Genomic DNA, 24,161 nt, shown 5'->3' on the forward strand with positions numbered 1-24,161 from the left:
TTTACAAAATTAAAAATTAAACTTCACTTGATTGTGTCATAAGTCATAGCATGCGACAAAAGTAAGCTATATATGAAAGCAAACAAGTATAATACATCATATATATATAAGTTCAACAATAACAAATAAAATCCATTAGTAACTACAACTCTCTACAACAAAAAACCACACGTTCTTAGAACCAACAAGTTCAACCTCTCAACCCACCTGGTTTTCCAGTTTCACCGGCTATATCACGGTTCAAATTTAAATTCGTTAGTAACTACAACTCTCTTGAAAAACCAACTAACAGCATAAAAAAATAAGATAAGTTTTCAAAAACAACCAGTCAAACCTCCCAACCCACTAGTTTTCCCGGTTTTCGCCTTCATGCGCAGTTTGACTGGTTTTATCCCGGTTCAAATTTAAATCTGTCTTGTAGGAAGACTTGGACCAAACACTAGTCCGGTTCCTGATTCAACTAGTTAAACCGCCCAGTCCAGTTTTGAAAACATTGATTGGAACATTCTCAATGAAATTGAATAATAATGTTGAACCGCTTAAAGAAATAACAGCAAAGGATTGGTAGAAAGCCCAAAGCAAATGCGGTGAGTATGCCCTTAATGGGAAGGAAACTTAGTATTTAATAGAAAACTAAGGTAAAATAACATTATTTTATTACTACTATAATCCAGGAAAGGAAGTTAACTACAATCTAAAACAAGATTTTAGCAGAGAAATCACCACTAAAACGTACCTGCTCCGGGGACTCAAGGGATTTATCTTTCAGTCGCTCCAACATGTATTGATTTTCATGATGTCTCATGATGTTGTCAAAAAACTAAACACGGGAGAAATAAATAAAACTCACATCTTTTGAGTGTATGTGTACATATTTGGTACTAAAAAGTTATTTACCTTCAAATCTTCCTCCTTCGAAAAAGACTTTAGAAATGTAGCCAATAACTCATGGGGTCGCTTTGATGGATCACTCAAACGGGTCCCAAACTGTTTATCATGACTGTCCAAGAATTCTCTCCAGTCTCCTAGCTTACCCCTGAGGCCTCTCTTTTGTGCCAATTTTACAATATCAGCCAGCACCTACCCATATGGAAGCACTGGTTATATTGCTGGGACAGAGGAGAAAGAAGGAAAGGGAAAACAAAAACACTACAAAACACTCAAGATATCTCATCATCCATTTAAACTGGCATATACATCTAAAAGTCTCACAATGTATTACAATTTATCTATTTATCTATATGACTATTGATGACATCATTATCACCAACAACTAAAGAAGTTGCAAATAATTTTGGCAAACATAACTAATCCCTAATTCTATATGAACTGATTCACTAGGTTTACAGCAAAGGTAGTCTTTCATTTATTAAATAAGTATTAAAGCATAGGCATTTAGTCCAATGATTTCATCACCCCTGAAACCATGACAGGAAACACACAACTAAAACTAAGACTGTATACCACGACTCTTAACTTTGGGCTTTAACTCATTCATGCCAAAACATTCATCCTAATTTCCCATAAAAATTCACCACCTAAAATATTCAATTGATTCCCCAGCAGTACATTCAAAATACTAAACATCTAAAGAAACTTAAAAGCGAAAAACGCACAAATCGAACTGTTTTTTCGAAGGCGTTGGAAACAACCATGAACAAACAAACAAATATACTGAAAGCGTTGACTAAGGAAGCTCACCTTCTTTTCTGCAGTGTCTATTTTTTCTTCCATATTGAGTTGCTACGAAGCCTTGTCAAAATCTTTGCAAAACAGCGTCCAAACATATAGNGCAGCGTCTAGGTTTTCAGGGATGTTTTATGCTGCCTCCGGGTTTTTACTTTTTCTTTTTTCCTTATCTTTTACTTATTTTGTTATTATTTTTACCCACAGATAATCTAATCTTCATGAACCTCTATGTATAGTAATATACATTTTTTGCTACATTATTTTTGGTACAGTTTTTACAGTATTTATTCTGTTAATCTCTTTATTTTATTTTTGTAGTTTTGTACTATATAAATATTTTATATTATCTATATCCAAGTTATTATACATAAATTTTTAATTATATAGTTTATAGTCCACACTGTTTGTATTTTATTATTTTTCTATTTTTTACTTGTTTTTTAGTTTCACAGGCATATAACAAAGAAAATATGTAAAATAATATTTTAGATATATATATTGAATTTAATTATGAATATTAATTGATATAAAAATATATATTCATATTTATATTATATTGCTTTTCGTGTATATTAAAGCGTGTTCTAAAATATCTTATTTGTGTCCACTTTTGCATATAACTCAAAGTTTGAGAAAATATTGAAGTAATTTAATGAATGTAATTAAAATATTGATAAAAGATCTTATTTGTTGCAGTATCTACAAGCAGCTATTGCTACGTTGTCAGTGGGAAGAAAATAATGGCCACTTATTGCTCTTTGATTTGCATCCAACCGCAAGAGAACTCCTACGTGGGACTTTTGCTTTCGGCATGCCTAATCATCCATTTCACATTATCATTTCCAATTCGCTCACTTGTCATGCTACTTTGCACAAATAAAAAGTTGTTTCAGATCTTTTGTGTTTCCACTCACATTCATCAAATTTCATTTGCTACTATCTTTTCACTTTCTAAGGCTTCTCCCGATTATGGTTTGGAAAATACATTTTGAAAGGTAGAAGGAGGAATGTGTATTTCAATTGACATTAATCTCGAGTTGTGAGATTATGCATTTAAACTCAGAGTGGTCTCAACTTCTAAGTAATGTGATATTGTACATTAGTCTCAACTTTTAAGTAATGTAAGACTATTATTGATGACTTAAGTTCAAACCATGGACCTATCAAAAGGAAAATAATTTCAACAAGATCACATAAAGTTGTTAAGACCTATCAACAAGAAGTAGGGTTGTCAAAATCTATCAACAAAAAGTAAGTAAGCTCAACACCAACCCACCAAGGTCATCTATGGTCGCTTAATGACCTGACCATGTAGCCCAGTGAAAGGCTGCTCAGTGGAAACCCCAGGGCATTCAACGTTACATGTTCTAATAGCTTCCTTCATTCAGCTTGCATATATGCGTCCAACGAATGCCCATGCTAGCGTCTAACAAACCTTCATCATGTTTTCCTTTCTTTATGGCACATGTTTAATCTATTGATAGACGTGGCACATGCTCTTTAAACGGTGCTTCATGATCAGGATAGTTGATAGGGTTATTACAGAGACTGAATGTATTATAAATTTAGTGCTCCATCATTTGTAATACACATATTTTAGCATATGCAATGATATGTTAATGAGAACCCTCCAACCTACTTTCTCTGCTTAATGGTCATGTCCAAAGAGACCTTGAGTCTCCTCTAACCTCATTCCACGGCTAGTTCTTAACCCACCATAAGTTTCCACAAATGCTTGTCTTTCGCTACCTCATTTTCACTCTTTCATTGGTTTGACCATTGTACGTTAGAGATTAGTTTGTGCCTGCTATATCGGTTTCTATCAATTATGTATGTTAAAAGAATATACAATTTATTGTTGGAATTAAAGCCAACTCCTCTACCACTTCAACTTCTTTGTTCCCTTTCAAAATATAATTTTGTGATAAAGCTTTAAAGCTACAAATTTGGCTTGAACTTTGAAAATAAGGATAGACTTAATGAGGCATTTAAGCTTGTAAAGAAAGGAGATGTTACTCGTGATCATGGTTTAAATGTTCTTTTGAAGTCCATATAGGTGTAGTTTCTCACTTGGGTGGGAAATTGGTAGGGATCATAGGAAAAAAGATATGTTCTATTCAATCTTTGAAAATGGTGATTTTGTGAGAATAAGAGGGTTCCACGTTGAGATTTCATGTATCGTGGACAATGGTTCTGTTATTCGTTTTGTCATCAATGAAGTTAAGTAGTTTGGAGGCCTATAAGTGTATTTCCTATGAGTAAAAAATACATTTTGAGGATGGAAAAAAAACTCTAAGTTCATACCAATATCAAAATGAACAATATTTCAAATTTTATGATCCTAATGATGTCATAGGCTGAAAATTATTTTAAAATTCATTTAACTTATACTAGATAATAATTTGTGATTGAATGACGTTATGATAATGTGAGTTCTCTATATTGTCAAGTATGTTTAAGTTGTATATTTTTAGATTATATATTATAATTTTTGACATATAATGTATTTCCTTTATTTTTATCATAGATACTTTCAAATTCAATACTTAGTTGTTGAATTAGATAAGGATACACATCTCCATTATCCATGCATAACATAGTGCAATTGAAAAGGGAAAAAAATCAATGAGTTTAGGTGATAATGAATGAAGCATGATTAAAGAAGAAATGAATAAAATTAATCTTATAATTTTACATTTCATTGTTGCTAGATGGATATATTAGTTTTACAAACATCGTTGTTTTGTCATTGTGAACCTTATTAGTGTGAGCCTTCAAAACTAGTTGGTGTTAATATTTTAGGACTTGTTTTGTGATTCAAATATAATGATTAAGAAAATAACAATATGGTAGGATAAAAATAAGATACACAATCATATTAATATCTGTTACATGGTAAATTTAAGTAACATAATTGTTAATGACTATAATTTTAACACTTAGAATAATGATGGTAATGACAACAATGATAATGATAGCTACTGAGGTAAAGATGGTGACGACAAAAGTGATAACACGATGCCAATAATGGTAATTGATGTGGACATCATTGATCATGTTGAAACTCTTAATAATTATCACGGAGTTTATACTCAAGATTAAAGGAAAGTCTAAGATCCAATACATGACTTATGAGGGCTCATGACAAGAGCACGAGCTAAATTGACTTTCTAGTCTTCTTAGAGCTACAATTAAGAAAAATCTTAGAACTTGTGAAGAGTGTTTACCACATATTAAATTTGCTTACAACAGGGTTGTACTTAATGTTGCTCAATTGTCACCATTTGAAATTGATTATGGTTTTAACTTCTTTAGATTTGTTACCATTAACTAACATTTTTCAATATAAGGATCAGTTTGGATATGATCAAGATAAATATGTTAAGAAGTTATATGAGAAAGTCAAGGTCCAAATTGAGAAGAAAATGGAAGGGTATGCAAAATATGACAACAAAGGAAGAAAAAAAAGTCACATTTGAACTAGGTGACTAGGTACGAGTGCATTTTTGAAAATAGTGTTTTCCATCACGAAAGGATTCTAAGATTATGCCCAGAGGAGATGGTCATTTTCAAGTATTAGCCAAGGTAAATGATATTGTCTATAAACTATATTTTCAAGTATTAGCCAAGGTAAATATGGTGTAAGTAATACTTTAATGTGGTTGATCTCTCTTTTTTTCAATGTAAATGATTATTTATTGGATTTGAGAACAAAGCCTATTAAAAAATAGGAATGATGTGAACATCATTAAGGATGTTGGAACCCTTAACAATTGTGAAGTTCATACTTTATATCAAAGGGAAGTTTGAGACTTAATACAAGGCTTATGAGGGTCCATGACAAGAGCAAGAACTAAATTGACTTAGGAAACTTTGCAAAATACGGTGGTTCATCTAATGGTGGTATAGTTACATGATGGGGCTCAACATGCAGAGATGTTAGTCACATGTATTGTTGGTTTGAAATGAAACAAAAGACTCCATTATTAGGCTCAGAATAAAAAATCCAAAAACTTATTTAATTTTTTTTTTCTTATGTAAAAAGGGTTATAAATAATTTTGTGAACGAAAAGAATAGACATAATATTTTAGTTGTCATTTGAAGTGAGAGAAATAATCTACTAAAGTGTTTCCCTCAACTTTTTTCTCTTATCAAGAATTTATTATTTTGTGTGACCATCTCCAAAGTTTATCAGACCTCATTATTTGTGACACCTATTTTTATGACTTTTCCTACCTAATTGCAATTCTACATGTTAGAATTTTGTATTTCCTAATTCTTCAAGTCTTATGATCAAGCAATTGGTGATATCATTTTCTAAATCTCATCTTTGTTTGTATAATGTTAATTTTATTGGTATTATAAGTTACATATAAACTCTAATTATGTATAAAATTCATTGAGACTAAGAATAACCTTCATTGATATCAACGACAGTGATTGTCATGAAAGCAATGGTGATAATGATAATAATGACCTTGATAAAAGTATGAGATGTTAAAATATAATGGTGGAATTAAGAAAATAATGATAATCATGATATAACAATCATGAGATATTATTTCTCTTATAAAATTATGACAATAATATATGTAATGTGATGACAATGATAAAAATATAAAAACATAAGTCATGAGAAATTTATATAAAATAATGTTATATTTAGAATTTAAAAAGTAATAAATATGAATTAAATGTTGTTGCTTAATGCAACTCTAGTATATAAAGGTGCAATTACAACAAAGAAACTTCCAAAGAAAACTGAATCATAACAATCAAATATAAGGCAAAATGGTAGAAACAGAGATGTCACCATAAAAATTAAAGAAACTAAAAAGTAAGAAAAGAAAAGGAGACTAAGGAATAATATGTGAGTTTGATCCAACACATAATTCAATGAGTGAGTAAAAATTAAAAGACTAGATAAAAAAGGAAAGTAAGGAGATAAAGTATAGTGTTGTGAACTCCTTTTTCTTTTTGGAAGAGATGGTATTTATAACTTGCCATTTGATCCACTTGGACTACTGAAATTCATCCCGTTCATTTTACAAGACACGTTGACCTAACTTTTTTTTAACTACAATTGTCTGCTAATTAAATCTTAAATGTTTTAATATTTAATGGATATAAAAAAATCCAAAATTAAAATCATGAGAAGGGCAAACAACACCATCCAAACATTTAATTTTGGTTGAAATAGACAGAAAACTAAAAAAAGTCGTAACAGAGTATCACTAAGAAGATAGGAGACTTGCGTTTTTTCTTTTGTAATTTCCACAAAAAAATTCGATCAATAAAAGAGGGCATGTTTAAAAAAAAAAAACTAAGTTTGAGCATTTTTATAAAAATATATCAAAACAATAGTGTCTTCCTATAATACTTTCTTTTAAGAAAGATACAGATGAAGAAATAATAAGTTTCCGTGCGGTTAGCTGCTGATGGAACCCAGAGATTGGAAACAACAATATTTATTATTAGTGTATTAAAGATATAAAGTAAAAAAAATAAAAAAATGTTATATAAATTGTTGTAAAATATTAGTGGATAAGTAATATAACTCAAAATGTAAATCACTTTGAGAGAGCAAACAGGACACTGAAAAGGAAACTAAAAATAACATTGCAGATTTATGTACTACTGAATATCTAAGGTTTACGACTGGAGTTGGTCTAAAGGAAGAATAAGAAGTGCAAAACATCCAAGCAAGAGTATCTTTTTCTGTAAAGTCTATCCCACCCATATTCATGTTTCTTGTACTTGTGTTTTTCTATTTCTTATAATTTCTGGAAACAAATTTTGATCAGAAGTGGAGTTTAAGTCTAGAAATGTCCAAGAAACACAAATATCCTTACAATAGGCTTTATTTATGGCCCGGCTCTGATATCATGTTATAAGTAGACTTTAAGTTTAATTCAACTTCACGTAACTCATTTATAAGGTGACACTCCACTTATATATTATAATTTGATTTTATCTTTAATCGATGTGAGATTTCCAACACACCACCTTTATATCCAGATATAGACATCTGGAACGAGTGATAATAGAAATGGGTGGTCCGATCATTTTATCATCAGTTTGTTATTCAGATGAAAATTTTAAAAAACATAAATTGCATTACTTTTTTTTGGTGTTGAAGCAGTGATTGAATTGCTCTTAGGCTGAACTTTGTGATTTCCACTTCCCGGGGGAACGAGAAGTACCGATAGTTAGTTTATTACGCCTTCATAGTTCTCTATAGACTATATGTATATGATTCATCTCGATATATGATTTTCCCTTCTTAACTTTAACTGAGTTCGAAACTTTCATGAATATAAAATTTCAAATTGCTCAGACTTTGGTGGCAAACCTGGCTTAAAAGGATTGTCTTGAAAAGGGCAATTTTCCCATACTGACATTGATTATTTTTACTGTTGAAATTGCTATTTGCCGAAAATTAATTGGCCTTGACCCTATTAGCCTTTCTCTCTTTGTAGGGAAATAAATGGTCCATAATCTCAAATTAACCTTTTTCCTTTTGCCTTCTTCTTCTTTAGAATGAGTCACGGGTTATGGTCCAAAAAAGTTGTATGCCATAATCAGGGAGAAGAAGAAGGGAGGACATGACAACAACTTCTCAGGGTCAATTTTATATGCAAATTGCTGTGGAAGAATTAGCATTGAGGTTAATGTCCGAAGGCTATAAATGGAACACAAGTGCACAGGCTACTAGATTTTAGCAAGGTGGATTAACACTAAAATAATATACTCTGGCACACCAATTCATGATCTCTTAAATACAGATTAGTTGACTTCTAACAAGGTTAATGCAGACACAACCTGTATTTTTGTTTGGCAGTGATTTTTTTAGCAAATTGGGCCATGACTTTTAACATTGATTTATTAAAGTGAAAGTTTTTTGGCCAAGTTTTTAAAAAGAAAATGTGAAACTTACCAATGAAAAGCACACCAGATGGAACTATATTCTCATCTTTATTTCAAAGTTCGGTTCTGCTGGATTACACTGCTTAGTGCTTTCTCACTGTGTGTGTGTTTGTGCCTCGCAGCTTGAGCCGTGAAAGTGCAGAAAGAAAGGAAGAGAAAGCAGGTGGTAGAAGAAATGCAAGTTTTTTTTATCTCTTTCTTTGCTGGCAATTCAGACCCTTTATCGTGCAACACTATCAAATAGTTAAAAAGAAGCACTGGATGATTATTCAAACAAGGATCGTTGATTCGTTGTGCTTACCAAAAAAAACAACTTCTTTTGTCCCTTTTTATTAAAAATTTAGAGAACTTGTTAATAGAAAAAGAAGCAAAGTTATAAAATAACAAGGAGATGTGTAGTTTTAGACTTTTCATACAACGGTAACAACCAATTGCTCTCATTTGTCATTTGTAGATATTTTTTGAAATCAAAATCAAGCATTTCAACAAAAAAAAAAAGGATTTGTAGCATGAATTTTGTTACGTACTGTGACAATGCCATCCATAGTAGTAGTATTGGAGATATTTTTCTATTCCACTACTTTGGTTAACTAAAAACTGATATCTAATTAAACATAAATTATAGGCATTGGTGATGTGTGTAGGAAAAGTCAGTCTCCGAAGTCTGAATGAATAGTAGATATATATAGCTCTGGTGTATGACAGAAGGAGAAGTGGTGGTGATAAACAGTGTTTATAAATGCAGGGAAGAATTGTATGTAGTAACTGTGAAGCATGGGAGAGATAAGAAGAGGGGCTAATGAGGTTGGTAAAAGTTGTTTAGTGAGAAAAAATTTGATGGTAGGCACGTGGACTAAAATGAATTGGTGAATTGATGTAAAACGAAAAGTACAATGATGTGTCATTATGGTTGTGTGGCCGGTAGAGATAAATGATTGAGGTAATTGAGTTTAATGAGAAGTAGTATAAGAATGATTTTAGTGAGAAATATTGGTGTGGTGGTTAATGGAAGAGAGGATTAAAATTGAATAGGGTTGCAAAGAGACGTACGTAGTTGGTGGGATTAGTAATGCAGAGTATCGTGTTGCAGGGTGCGTATTTAATGGATGTTACTAGAATACAATTGTTGTTGGGTTAACGAGAAAACCAAAGACATAAAAGAAGACGTACAACGTATGTTCTTCGCAGACAAGACGGCAACAATTATGAAAAAGTAACGGAGATTGTGGTTTCGATGCATGCATGCCCTTTCCCTTTCTCTTCTGCCTTCTTTTTTTCTTTTATCATATTCATAGATACTCTTTCTGTCTTTTCCGATACTCCATTTACCATTTACCATTTACCATCACTAAACACTTTTTTTCATTTTTTTAATTAATAGATACTCATAATATCATTTCACGATAAAAAAAAAAACAAAATAATATTCATTGCAGGTCTTTTTTGCAAGTAAGGATCTGTTTGACTAGACACTGACTTTTATTGGTCCACGTTTTATTTGTGTCAAGAAAAGTTATGATACATGTGTTTATGGAGAATATTTTGAGGAAGGAACAGAATTTATTTCGTGGATTTCAAAAGTAAAGTATTTCGACTAAGTTAGGAGATGCTTTTTCTGTGAAAACAAAATGAAATCAAATAAGATTTGATCAGTTCATTCAATGTTTTTAATCTTATGTACAAAATGTATAAATTCAGATACTGCAAATGAAAAAAAAAAGAAGTTAAATATGTTTTTATTCTCTATATTTTGGGATAATTTTGGTTTTAGTCCCTCTTTCAAACTAAGGTACAATTTAGTCCTTCAACTTTAGAAAACTCTGGTTTTAGTCTTTTCTACTAATTTTTTTTAACTTTATTTGTTGTTTCAAACGTGTTTCTCATATAACATTGAAGCAAAAATGTGTCAAACAGTGTAAACAATCCAAATATTATAATGAAACGTGCTTGAAATAGCAAATAAAGTTAAAAAAAATTGATAAAAATGACTAAAATTAGAGTTTTCTAAAGTTGAAGGACTAAATTGTACTTTAGTTTGAAAGAGAGACTAAAAACAAAATCGTCCCAAAATATAGAAACTAAAACATATTTAACCCAAAAAAAATTATTAAAAAATAAAGAATGAAAAATCCTCTCATGAATAATGACGGAAATGAATTAGAATTTCCCGGGTTTAATATTAAATTTTTTAAACATAATTTAAATTACTATTAAATATATCTTTGTCTTCTATTAGTTTTATAAAAATTATATATCTATGATTTTTTTAAATTACAAAAATTCATTATTTAAAGATAAGGTGATACTTAAATAATTATATTAAAAACTATTAACATGATGTGATTTAACGTCACGTTCTGAAATCAAAGATATCTTAAAAACATTTAAATATAAAAATATAACTAACAAAAATAAATAAATAAAAGCTAAAACCGTTTGTAGTACGAAATAAGGCTTAATACCTTCTATGGTCCTCTGATTTGTCAACTAATCTCATTTTGGTCCTCAAGTTTGCAACAGTCTTAATTTAGTACAATTTTTAAAAATATGCACACATTGTATCCCATCCGTTAAGTGGTAGCAGACGGCGTTAAGTGTTGTCCACGTGTTGGAATGAGAATATGGTGAGGTGTTATTTTTTTTTTTTACATGGACTTTTTAGTGGTGATGTGGCATCATCACCACAAGAGAAAGAAGGAGAACAAGACTTCAATGCCTGCAATAGCTAACAGTAGAAAACAGTGTATATTCCCCAGCATCAAGACTTCAATGTCCATTTACTTGCACCCAGAAAACACAGGTAATAAGAATGAAAATAGAGGCAGAATTAGATGTATCCCCTTTTCATGTCAGTTTTCATACGAAACAAAAAAAAAAAAGAAAATATAAATTCTCCCTTGCAAGTCGTATAACCACTCCCTATCTCGAAACGCCCTTCACCTGTGATGAACATCTCATCCCTCTCGAATGAACCCGAGCCAATCAACAACACAAAATAACCACAACGAATAAACCAACTCATCCCCACCATTGCCCTGTGACCAGAGTAAAAGCCAAATATCAAGCATTACTAGAAAAATAGGAAGGGTCAAAGCAGTAGAAACCTGATTGTTCGGTTTCTTTCTCCATCAAATTATCATCGTGTTTCGATTGAATCAGCAAAGGGAAACGTAGTACAAATTAAACCCATACATCCCAAATTAGCTAAAATTTCAAAACCCCAAATTGGAACTCATTGGAAATTCTCCGGTCCCATTGTTGTCTCCTCTGCCGGAATAGATCTCTCGGTGTCGCCACCATCTCTTTGATGCGTGCGTGACCCAGAGAATCCTGTGAGTGTTGACAAGTCACCAGAGGAACGTTGGTCGGGACAGTGAGAATAATAGAGGCAAGCAACATCGCCGACGACACTAGCGCTACCAAATAGGGATGGGAAGACGTCGGCGGTAACTCACCCTAGGCAAGCATGAGAGGAGGAGAGAGAGTGGTTGGGACCGACTTTGACTCCGGTGGCGGCTGCTGCAACTCCGGTGATATGAAAGCTGACCGGAGAGGAGGGCAAGCGCAAAGGGAGTGACTGCTTCAAATGCCTCCATGGTGCGATGGTTTTGATGATTGGGATGGTGGTCGCCGGTGACGTTTTTGGTGACGACACGGTGGCTGTTGGGTGGGGGCAATGTGGTTGTCGGAGGTAGATCCTCTAAATCCCTAAAGCTCCACAACCCTAAATCCCAATTTCTAATTTCTGATCCCATTTAACCCTAAATCCAATTCTGATGCCACATCATCAATGTTCCTTTTAATGAAAACATGACACATAAAAAAAAATAATACCTCACCACATTCTCACTCCAACATGTGGACAACACTTAACGCCGTCTGCTACCACTTAACGGATGGGATACAATGTGTGCATATTTTCAAAAATTGTGACTAAATTGAGACTGTTGCAAACTTGAGGACCAAAATGAGATTAGTTGACAAAACAGAGGATGATTGGAGGTATTAAACCTACGAAATAAAGTATATTTTACATTATATAAACTCTATTTGATGATTAACTTATTGTAAAAGTAAAACTTTAAATATGTACGTATTCAATTTTAAATTATTAATTTATAAAAAATGATGATATTTGAAATTATATCAGGTTAAGTTTTGAATCGCGTATAGTTAAGATTTATTTACTCATTTACTTCTCATTTTGATTGAAAAGTTTAAATTCATTTTCATTTTTGTCCTAATATTTTTAAAAATAATTTAATTAAGTTTTCTAAAAAAATATTAATGGCCTTAACAGTATGTTATGTATTAATTTGTGTTTTTTAAGACATTTTAGTGACATGTGCACTGTGAGTGTTAATGTTAGTGTCAAGTATCATTGTCTTGACTTCAATATTATCTTGATTCAATTTAGTATATATATATATATATATATATATATATATATATATATATATATATATATATATATATATATATATATATATATATATATATATATATANATATATATATATATATATATATATATATATATATATATATATATATATATATGTTTTTTTCTTGGATTTAATTTAATTCCAATTTTATTATTCAATATAGAACAGTAATATTGTCTCTCTCCAAATTAAAACCAAATTTATTATTTTTATAAATATTATACTAATATTTTTTTTATTAAAAATAAGTTTTAAACATATTATATATTATTGTATATTATTAATTAAGGTTTTTTTAACCATGATTTTTACCACTAAGTTTTAATATAAATATTAATATAAAATTTATATAAATAATAAATTTGATCCCAATTAAAAGAAGACCAAATTTATTATTTATATAAATTGTATTGATTAATTTACTCTTATAGAAAAACATGTACTAATAATATATTAGTTTTAAATACTTACCTTTTTTAAAAAATTATTTATACTTAATTAATTTTAATATTTTAAAAAAATCATGGATTAATAATATATAATAAAGCAATATGATAAAAAGTCATTTTTAATAAAAATTAAGTCCAACATTTATGCAAATAATAAATTTGATCTCAATTTGGAGAGGAACGATATTGTTGTAAGGACGAAATTGAATTAAAGAGACATATATATAGGGACTAAATTGAAATTAAGATAAAGACACTTTGCATAACATTGTAAGAACCTAGAAAATAGAATATTAAAGTAGATAAGTGTATTAAAATAATGAGACTGGGTATTTTATTTTAAAATAAGTCGGTAATATAAATAGAAATTTTTAAACTTATCTAATTACCTAAAACATCGTTTATCTCTCTAAAACATTATTCTCTTAACCTTTCTACAATCTCTCTAAAATTTCTTACTCCTAAGTTATTTATTTGACGATCAGGCGATGTCTAGGTGATCCTTGCAACAAGGTCTACTAATATACCCGATCAATTCACTGTTTAGAGCAAGTAAGGTTTTACCCTTTTTCCTTGGTATCTTCGGTTCAGGATCATGTAAAGCAAAATTTGTTTTGCATGTGTCAAGAACTTGTCTTCCTTGATTCTTGATTCAGTTGAGCTTTTAAGGGTTGTTTTCAAACACCAATCAGTGATTTATAGGTTGTTCTAGAAGTTCCTTACGGTGGAAGCAATGATTAGGGTTTCTAGAGTTGTAGGAGCTTTCTAAGGTAAGGGAAGTTAAAACCTTTGTTTTAGTTTGTGATTATGTTAGAAGAATTTGTATTTCTACGTATTGTAGTTAAATTTTGAGAAATGTCCATGCTTAGTTAAATGAAGATTCTATGAAATTGAGGATTTGATCCTATTTTGTTGATATGTTGGAATTGTATGTTTGTGAGGTGTAAAACTGTATTGATTATGTGTAATGAAGTTATTCTCATTATTGAAACTAAACGCAAAGTGATTGGTTTATAAAAGGATCCTTTTGTTGGGTTTTTAAGGTCATAAATAGGGGTTTTAATGGGTGAATTTTATAACTGAGTGTTGGAGTGGTGAAGTAACTGGTTAAATACTGTTTTGAGGTCATTTTAGACCTGTAAGTATTGTTAAATTGAAAGAAATATGGTATGAAATAGGTAAGGGGATAATTGTTGAATTTAGAGGTTATTTTATTTGTAAAAATGAGGTTTTGACTAGTGAGAATTTGAGGTAGGCAATGGAGACTGTGTTTGATAGTTGTGGGTGTGTTAGGAGACTTATTAGGACTTGTCCAAGCTATCAAATGAGAAAAGTTTAGTGTAGAATGGTTAGTGTTATGTTTAGGGCGAGTGTTTAGATGTTTTTGACTAAATTGAAGGTTTTAGATGTTGAGATTTTGTAACAACGGAGATGCATTTGAAGTGTTTGAAGGTATTAATAAGTATAATTGAACTTGATTGTGCAGTTGTTACATTGCTAAAAAGTGTAAAAAATGGTCTGGGTAACTTATAAAAGTGGTTTTGAGTTTTTAAGAGTGATTTGGAGTTACAACTAGATTTTCTTATGTTTCTAAAGGTTTGAAAGGTGTTAGGGGTATTTAGAAGTTGGGAGTAAAGTCATATAAGTGATAAATATATTAGTTTTAAATACTTCTCTTTTTGTAAAATTACTTATACTTAATTAGTTTTGATCTTATAAAAAGTCATGGATTAATAATATATAATAATGTAATATGATAAAAAGTCATTTTTAATAAAAATATAAGTGTAGCTTTTATGCAAATAATAAATTTGGTCTCAATTTGGAGAGGGACAATATTGTTGTAGGGACTAAATTGAATTTATATAGAGATTGAATTGAAATCAAGATAAAGACACTTGACACTAGCGTTGACAGATGACATTATTGTGTCACGTGCGTTAATAGTGTCAGTACCACATGCACTGATAGTGCCACGTGATACACAAACCTGACATGTGACAATAAATTTTTTTGCAAAAAGACTAAATTGATTAAAAAAATAAAAAACACAAATTGACATGTGGCATGTTGTTAGTAATTTTTTTAAGGGACTTAATTTAGGTGCTTTTTCAAAAGTTAAGAGGCAATTGAAACTTTTTCAAAAGCAAGAATGAACAAGAAATTTTCCAATCCAAGTGAGAACTAAACTAGTAATTAAACCTATAGTTAATCATTCATAATTGTTTTGGTTAACGTGTAATTATTGACAGCAAAATAATGGTTACACTAAATTCTATTAAAGATAGTAAAATAGTTCTTTCAATGAAAAATATTTGCATATATAATCATTTAAAATTATCATTTATTAGGATATCTGTATCAAAATGTTGATTTAACTTATGAAAAAAAATATTATCACTAGTGCAAAAAAATTCCTATCCACAATGTTAATTACCAATACTTATAGGACCATCGTCGTCAAAAAATTGTGGTGACAATACTATAATTATTGTAAAGTTGTCAATGATTATTTATTGGAGAACCATTGTTAAAAGTCATGACAATACTTATAAAAACAATTCTATTGATAATCGTCGTTAAAAGTCTTGTTAAGACATATGACATTTTTTTTATGTTGTGGTTTTTAAAAGTATTTGTTTTTTTCACTTTTAAGCTCACACTGTATTTTTTTTTTCTCTCTTTCTCTTTCTCTGCACATTGTCCCTTTAATATGGTCGCATATCACACTTTCAAACTTATATAACTGTAATAAGTATAATTTGCTTTTATGAATATATATATATATATATATATATATATATATATATATATATATATATATATATATATATTCATAATCTAATCTAATATCGATCTCTCTAAACTAAATATGTTTAGTTTAGTTTTGTTATGATATATTGGATTATTGTCATAATATTGATGGTCACGGTAAATAATGACACTTGTAAAATATTTACTTTTCATATGATCAGTTTCAATTATAATTAAAGTTTATTTTCATTCATTACGAATGCAATATATATAGTCTCCATAAGAAAATAATTCATGCTTTTAGGAAAACAAAAAATTAAGTTGAAGAGAGTGAGTCTCTAACATATTATCTCTTTAGGAACAAAATTCTTTCAAGATCCGGAATTTTTTAACTTTTAAAGAAATTATTAAAAAATCATAAATACGGACACTAGGATGTACAAACCTCTTTAATTTTCGAGCAACCATCTTATTTAAATTTTATTTTCAATATATTATACATCATTTTTGTTACTTTTTTTCCCATCATTTTTTTTTTGTCAATGTGTTCTACATCAATCAAATAAGGAAGACGCGTTAAAATATATATTAAAACTTTTTATAACTTGTAATATTTAATGATAATTCATTTATCTTTTAAAAAATGTTAAGAAAATTCAAATACATGAAGGCAACATCATTTTGTCTTGTCACTATTAATATATTAATATTGATCAATTAAAAATCACTATTATTATGGTCAAATCAGAAATGACTGTTACTAAAATTTTTAAAAATTATAATAAAAAAATATTTTTCTTTTCAAATACATGGTTTATAAATTAAACAAAATATATATATATATATATATATATATATATATATATATATATATATATATATTCTGTTTTTTGAATTAAATATATTTTATATGATTTTTTTTACGTATTTATGATTCGATATTTATCTTTCGATAGTTATTATTTGTCTTCTAATATATTTCAAACATAATCTGAGTAGGAAATTATATAAAAAGTTACATGATACTCAAATTAGTATTTAGTCAAAAAAATTTGGTCAAATCTCAATTAATGTGAAAATGAATGATAAATCATCATTAATGTTTTATTTATAATGTTTTATCTCGTTGACCATGAGTTCAATTGGATTGATTACACTTTTGTGGACTAATATTGAGTACCAAAAAGACGAGTGTCAAATAATGATGAGGACAATACGTGGAATAGAGGTTTTTGCAAGGTATAATCGATCCTGAAAGATCAATTGGCGCCCATCATAGAATCTAGTAGTATTTTGTGAAGAGTTGTGTGCAGGAGCATGTTGTGAAGACATTTGAAGTTGGAGAAAATGGTGCGGACCAAAACAAGGACTATTGTGAAAGCCAATACCTCGACGGTTAACATTGTTGTCGTCCTGGCAAACCAAGCCAGGATGCAACAGGAATTCAATAAGTTTCATAAGAGGAGCTTGGAGAAGCTTTAAGGGAGGACAATGCTCAATTGAAGATGAAGGTAAAGGAAGACAAATAACTGGAAGGAGAGAAGGAAATTATTGATAACGCGACATCCGCGCTAAGGACCCTGCAAACTTATCCGACTCACAAAGGAGAAAGCAAGTATTGCTTGATACCAAGACTTGTTTGCCCGTTGTAGATGATTGAAAGGTGGTGGCATCCATTTGTGAATGACAACATGGAAACACCTTTGCCTAAGCATTGGAAAACCCTGATCGTGGATTGGTACAATGGTACCATCAACCCCAACGAACACATTTATATATGATGCAATTCAACCTCTTCTTCAACTGACGATGTTGTTATGCGCAAAGCTTTCTCCTCCACTCCGAAGGAGGCGACCCTAGAATGGTGGATTAACCTTCCACGATACTCCATAGATTACTTCAATACCCTGACTCAGGTCTTTACTGCTCAGTTCACAACTAGTTGCCATCATGACCTTACCACTTTCATTCTCCTTAACGTTCGACAAGAGGAAGATGAACCTCAATAGGTCTTCATAGATCACTTCAACAAGGTGGCCCTGAATGTGAAGAATCTTGACCTTGAGGTCATGCTCACCTATATGGTCATGACTTTGCAAATGGGACCCTTTGCCAACCACTTATATATGACCCTCAACAAGTATGCATAACACGAGGCTGAGGGCCACCAAGTACATGCGTTGGAAGAGGTGGAACAATATTAGAACAGGAGGGCGACAACCTTGCGAACCGAGGCACCGCCACCTAAGAAGGAGGAAATTGGGGAGGAAGGGAAGAACGTAACACCAAACCCTAGGGAGCACATGCCTCTGAAGTTCGCACATTTCACATCATTGAATGCACCCAAATCTCATATCTTAAATGAGGTCCTTCAAACCAATCTTATACCTCCATCCAAGAAGTCCACCAATCTATATAATGCTAACATGATCAAGTATTGTAAATTCTATTGTAATAACGATTACACAACCGAGAAGAGGAGGATAATAATTAAAAGAGATATTTTTACAAATATATTCAGTTTAAAATGAATTGATCTCATGAAAATATTTCAAACTTAATTAAATTGAATTAAATTTGTTTTAAAATAAACTAATTTAAATGATAAATTAATAAAATAAATATTATATAAAAAAAATACTATAAATAATGGAATCTACATTTATATCTCAAAATATTAAGATATTAAGGATGCGAACTAATCTCTCAATTTATTATTAGAATTATGGAATGAGGCGATGATCTTATCTTTTAGACATGTACTCAAACTGAATTAAAGTTGCTATTGTCCGTTTAAATAGTGGCGAAGCTTAATTGCTATTGGGTCTCTTCCCTTCCAAATTTCTAAACATTTATAAATAAAATTTTATATCTCAAAATACTATTTAAAGATACAATACTGATTTTAGGTATAATTCTTATAACTTATCTAAGTCTAGTAAGATATACAAGACTCTCAATCCTTCAATAATATTCTATAAATATATTTTTTTTTTAAATATAAGACAAATAATTTTTGTTTAAGTTAGAATGAGTTTATCTCATGAAGATATTGTAGACTTAATTAAATTGAATTAAATTTGTTTTAAAATAAATAAATTTAAATTATAAATTCATAAATAAATATTATATTATAAAGTTGTTAGAAATATGAATAGTATATTTTCATCTAAGCGAACTAATTTGTCAATTTATTACTAGAATTATGAAATTAGGTGAAGATGATATTTTATTGTGGTTTTGAGATCTGATACTCATAACCTATATGAGTCAAGACATGGCTATTGTCCATAGTAGCGGAGATCTTTGCCTTGCAAATTTCTACACAAACTTTTGACATGTTTTTCGAAAACTCAGCAAAACGTCAAAGCTCCATCAATGCAAAATTATCCCAAACGGTGACATACAATATATTAATAATAATAATAATATAATAAATATAAATTATTATTAAAATGATAATATTAATAATAGATAATAATAATAATAGTAATAAATTAATAATTATAATGATAATATTATAAATGATAACAATAAAAAAATACTAATAACAATAATTCACATATAATTTTATTATAATTTACACTAATTATATTTTACTTTAATCATTCAATTTTATCAAATGAAATATTTTTTAATTTATGAAACTTATCGTATGACTGATCAATTTCTATAAACTTTTATATCAAAATTTTCATTTATATATACTTTTTAATCTAAATCATCACATTTTTACCTCTTTCATCCTTCAAATCTACTCTAATTTATTTTCTAAATCCATCCCAGAAAACAAATGTATCCAAAATAGATGAAATTCTCAATCCTTTAATAGTATTTTTGTTAATATTTTTTAAAACCGAAGAGAAATGAAATGAATTGTTTAATTTATATCGTGATTTTTGAAATTTAAAATCAATCCATACCATTGTATTGTCATTTATTCACTCATTATATTGAATTATTAGCTTAAATAATCATTGTAGTTTAATTACTTTGTTTATTGTTGAAATTTGTAGTTGCACATATTCTTAATATCTTTTATTTATATTTGTATATTTTATAATCTACATGAGTTAAAGATAGAATGAGACAAGTTGGAGCGTCAACCTTTGATAAATTTATTTGTTTGAAATTGAAAATAAATAAAATGATTAATTGAATTTATGTTGTGATTTTCAAAACATAAAAGTAATTTAAAACATTGTATTATCATTTATCCAAAAACTTAATTAATTACTGTAGTTGAATTGTTTTAAGTATATGTAATTTTGATGCATATATTCTTAATCTCTACCGTACCAATAAATTTTAACGATAAATTAGATGAATAAATAACTTAACTGCTTTGCTATTAATTTGATAACACAATTTTCAAGTTATGTGAAGAAAAGTATGTAATGTTTAGTAATAAAAGCATATTTATTGATGTGAAGAAAAAAGAGTATTGTTAGATTACATCCCATAATTCAAATTCAAAATACGACGTGATATATTTGTTGCCGTTACGCGCTGTTTTTCTGCGCGCGAAACAACAGGCTGTCTTGCTCGTCCTTCAATACAAATATTAAAAAAACAACATATGTGGAAGAAAATATGAAGAAAAGAAAGGGAAAGAAAAGGACAAGCGTGAAGTGCTTCTCAGATAAAACCCTTTGTTTGATTACTGCATTCGGCTCTCTCTCTTTCTCTCTTTCTCTCATTTATCTCATTCAACTCACCCTAGTGAGAGAAACAAAGAAACAAACATAGCCACAGTTGAAAATGGCTCTGCACATCTTCTCTTACCAACCATGAACAAGTTCTTTCTTTGAAGAGAATGGCTCTAGGTGACGATGCACAGCACCATTCTCCCTCCATCCTCGATGCCCTTCTCTGCGAAGAGCGTGATACCTTCGAGGAAGATTTGGATGCGAACGGCGGTGAGTGTGAGATCAACGACGATGACCCATCTGGGAGAAAGTTGCAATCTTTGCCTTTGGCTTTGCTTCAGAATGATCTGTTCTGGGAAGATGAAGAGCTTGTGTCTTTAATCTCCAAAGAGGGAGAGACCCATTCCTGTTCTCTTAGTTCCATTGCTGATGGGCCCTTAGAAGGGTCTCGTGTGGAGGCTGTGAACTGGATTTCAAAAGTCTGTGGACATTATGGGTTTTCTGCTTTGACCACTGTTCTTGCTGTCAACTACTTTGATCGGTTCATCCCATGTCTGAGGTTTCACAGGGACAAGCCGTGGATGACACAGCTCACTGCTGTTGCTTGTTTGTCCCTTGCTGCAAAAACGGAAGAGACCCATGTGCCGCTTCTTTTGGACCTTCAAGTATGTTTTATGATCTAAGATGAACCCTAGGTGTTTGTTGATATGACTTATTATTTTGTTTTTCACGCACTTGCCTTTCTTTGGTTGGTGGGTTTTTTAGGTGGAGGAATCGAGATTTGTGTTTGAGGCGAAGACCATTCAGAGAATGGAGCTGCTGGTTCTGTCAACTCTTAAATGGAGGATGCATCCGGTGACTCCAATTTCTTTCTTTGAACACATTGTCAGAAGGCTTGGTTTGAAGAGTCGCTTGCATTGGGAGTTTCTATGGCGTTGTGAGCGGGTTCTTCTCAATGTCACTGCGGGTATGAGACAAACATTTCTAGTATGGATTTAAATGTTAATTAATGAAACACTAGATATTCATGTTATGCCAATCGGAGTCGTGCCATTATGATCGCTGACATCTGTGTATGGATTTTCATGATTGTTGTCAGATTCAAGGGCTATGAGTTATCTTCCTTCTACATTGGCTGCTGCTACCATGATCCATGTTATTAAAGAGATTGAATCATTTAACGCTACAAAGTACATTGATCAGCTTCTTGGTTTACTAAAGATTAGCGAGGTCCGTCTCTTTAACTTCATTGATTCTCTGTCTCTCGTGTTCTTGTTTGTTGAATATTTGAATTTGTCATTGATTTGGTGAGTAATTGAAAAACGTTGGTGGCATCTTACAGGAACAAGTGAACCAGTGCTACAAGCTCATGCAGAAAATATTAGGTCGCTATGAAGGCATTTACAGCCTTCACCAGAAACGCAAGCGTCTAACTGAACCAAGTAGCCCAGGTGGTATCCTTGATTCAACTTTCAGCTGTGATAGCTCAAATGATTCGTGGGCATTGTCATCATCAGTCTCACTCTCACTGGAGCCGCTGTTTAAGAGGAGAAGACCTCAGGACCAGCAAATGCGGCTGCCTTCTGTTAGTCGCGTGTCAATTGATGTTCTTAATAGCCCTCGTTAATGATCTCAGTATTTACTTCCAATGTGGTAGCTTTCTTTCACATAAATCTGGCAGTCATGTTGTCCAAATGCAACTAAATTATGTTCTTAGTTATAGACATTTCTAGCCAAAATTTGAAAAATTAATGAGGCAGAGACTGAGATTTCCTCCACTTTATTGTTTGAGGTGGATAAGATATCTGATACCGAGTAGAAATACAAGTTATAAACTTGTAGTCCTACCTGTGAGTTCTATTATCATTGCCGTTTTTAATCATCCTACTCATGACATTGGTCCCAGAGCACATTCAAGATATTTCGTTTGCTTATTATCTGCCAATCGGCCGATCTATCCTCTGTTTCTGCGGATTAAGAACTGCATAAAGAGATTTCTAACTGCTAATCAAAGATGGTTAAATGTCTTTAGTGACAGTTTAGATTTATCAATGAATTTCTTAAATATCTTTAAGAAATGTGTTGTCCCACTAGGTATAGGAGATGCTCGTGGATCCTTTTGCCAATGCATATCTTTCTGTTACTCTCCCAGAGGGGGGGACAAGGTACTCTCACAGATATGGAACCCCATCTTTCCGAAAACGTAGACGTTTACTTCTCTGGCCATCGGAATCTGTTTTGTATCTAATGCAAGTCTGGCAAAACATTTTGTCTTCAGATATTGGCATCTTTTTCTGTTCTACGGGTGAATTGAAGAACTCAACAGTAATTTTGGTCGCAAGATTCGGTGTCTTGCTTAATTTCCTAACATTGAGTCGTAAAAGCGATGGAGTTATAATTGGCTTTGTTGAGCAACTCTAATTCCTTACCATTTTGGTCTCAATAATTCTAAAATTTGTTTCTACCAGTTTAGTTATCTCAGTTAGGCGTTCCAGATTGCGTTAATAAACCCTGCATTTGATAATACTTGCGGAGAAACAGATTATAGGTTGAAGTGTATGGATGTTCAACAGTCCCATTATAGTCATATCTCAAATATTATTACCGGATTGACAATAAATTTGAATGTTTGACTTTCTAGCAAGCGGTGTCCCTTAGTTAAGCTGATAATACATCTGGACTGGAATAAAAAAAGTTTAAAAAATATAGGACCACTTAACAAAGTACATTGATTAAGTAAAAAGGGACATCAAAATCCTCTAAAACAAAGTAACACTGGAACAATCACCGTGTACTAGAATCTGTTTTCCGATACTTTGACCCCAATAGTCACTTTCGGTGTCTAGGTACAAATAATTTATTGCAATATTTGCAGTAATAATTGCTAGAAGATGCACGTCCGTAAGATAAAACCAATATGCTATTCTTAGCAAAAGAAAACCACGATGAATATCCTCTTTCTGTTAATCTGTCTCTAGAGATGGGCTTTCATAACCCCTTTCCGTATTCGTTGTCATTATCAAGCGTAAAGGTCAAACCAGAACGCATTATAATAGGATGTACATGGAAATAAAGGTTTAAAAATGAGTTTTCAAGCAGATGCTGTACTTGACTTAGACCACAACAAAATTAAAATGATGGGTGATTGGAGGGAACTCTTCTTTTCTGAAAGGATGATTTCTCTCTGAAATTTGAACCTTTAGGATTCTTGTCTGAACATTGTGTTTGGAAAGTGAATAATTGAGCA

General features: G+C 31.1%; 2 protein-coding genes across 3 annotated transcripts in view; one reads left to right on the forward strand and one right to left on the reverse strand.

Annotated features, from left to right (window-relative positions):
• The window catches only part of LOC106768146 (small RNA degrading nuclease 1-like), a 32,756-nt gene extending 30,913 nt beyond the window's left edge, over positions 1-1,843 (reverse strand). For both annotated transcript variants that reach the window (XM_014653123.2, XM_022783339.1), the window contains exons 1-3: positions 1,702-1,843; positions 898-1,080; positions 737-820 (exon numbers count right to left, since the gene is read on the reverse strand). In XM_014653123.2, coding sequence (XP_014508609.1) covers positions 737-820; positions 898-1,080; positions 1,702-1,734 — 300 coding nt within the window. In that variant the 5' untranslated portion in view covers positions 1,735-1,843. The remainder of the gene's footprint in view (positions 1-736; positions 821-897; positions 1,081-1,701) is intronic.
• A 19,052-nt stretch (positions 1,844-20,895) lies between these two features.
• On the forward strand, positions 20,896-22,851 carry LOC106765652 (cyclin-D3-2). Its single transcript, XM_014650339.2, has 4 exons — positions 20,896-21,579; positions 21,680-21,881; positions 22,014-22,144; positions 22,257-22,851. Exons 1-4 carry the CDS (start codon positions 21,082-21,084, stop codon positions 22,539-22,541), a joined length of 1,116 nt encoding a protein of 371 aa, XP_014505825.1. The 5' UTR covers positions 20,896-21,081; the 3' UTR covers positions 22,542-22,851.
• Positions 22,852-24,161: the final 1,310 nt, after the last annotated feature.

Source organism: Vigna radiata, chromosome 7 (genome assembly GCF_000741045.1).
Source record: "Vigna radiata var. radiata cultivar VC1973A chromosome 7, Vradiata_ver6, whole genome shotgun sequence".
In the NCBI taxonomy this organism is placed as follows: domain Eukaryota; kingdom Viridiplantae; phylum Streptophyta; class Magnoliopsida; order Fabales; family Fabaceae; genus Vigna; species Vigna radiata.

Coding starts and splice junctions, on each gene's coding strand:
- LOC106765652 (XM_014650339.2), top strand. CDS start 21,082: ATGGCTCTAGGTGACGATGCACAGCACCATTCTCCCTCCATCCTCGAT. Junction 21,882..22,013: donor TCTTCTCAATGTCACTGCGG/GTATGAGACAAA, acceptor GATTGTTGTCAG/ATTCAAGGGCTATGAGTTAT. Junction 22,145..22,256: donor GTTTACTAAAGATTAGCGAG/GTCCGTCTCTTT, acceptor GGCATCTTACAG/GAACAAGTGAACCAGTGCTA.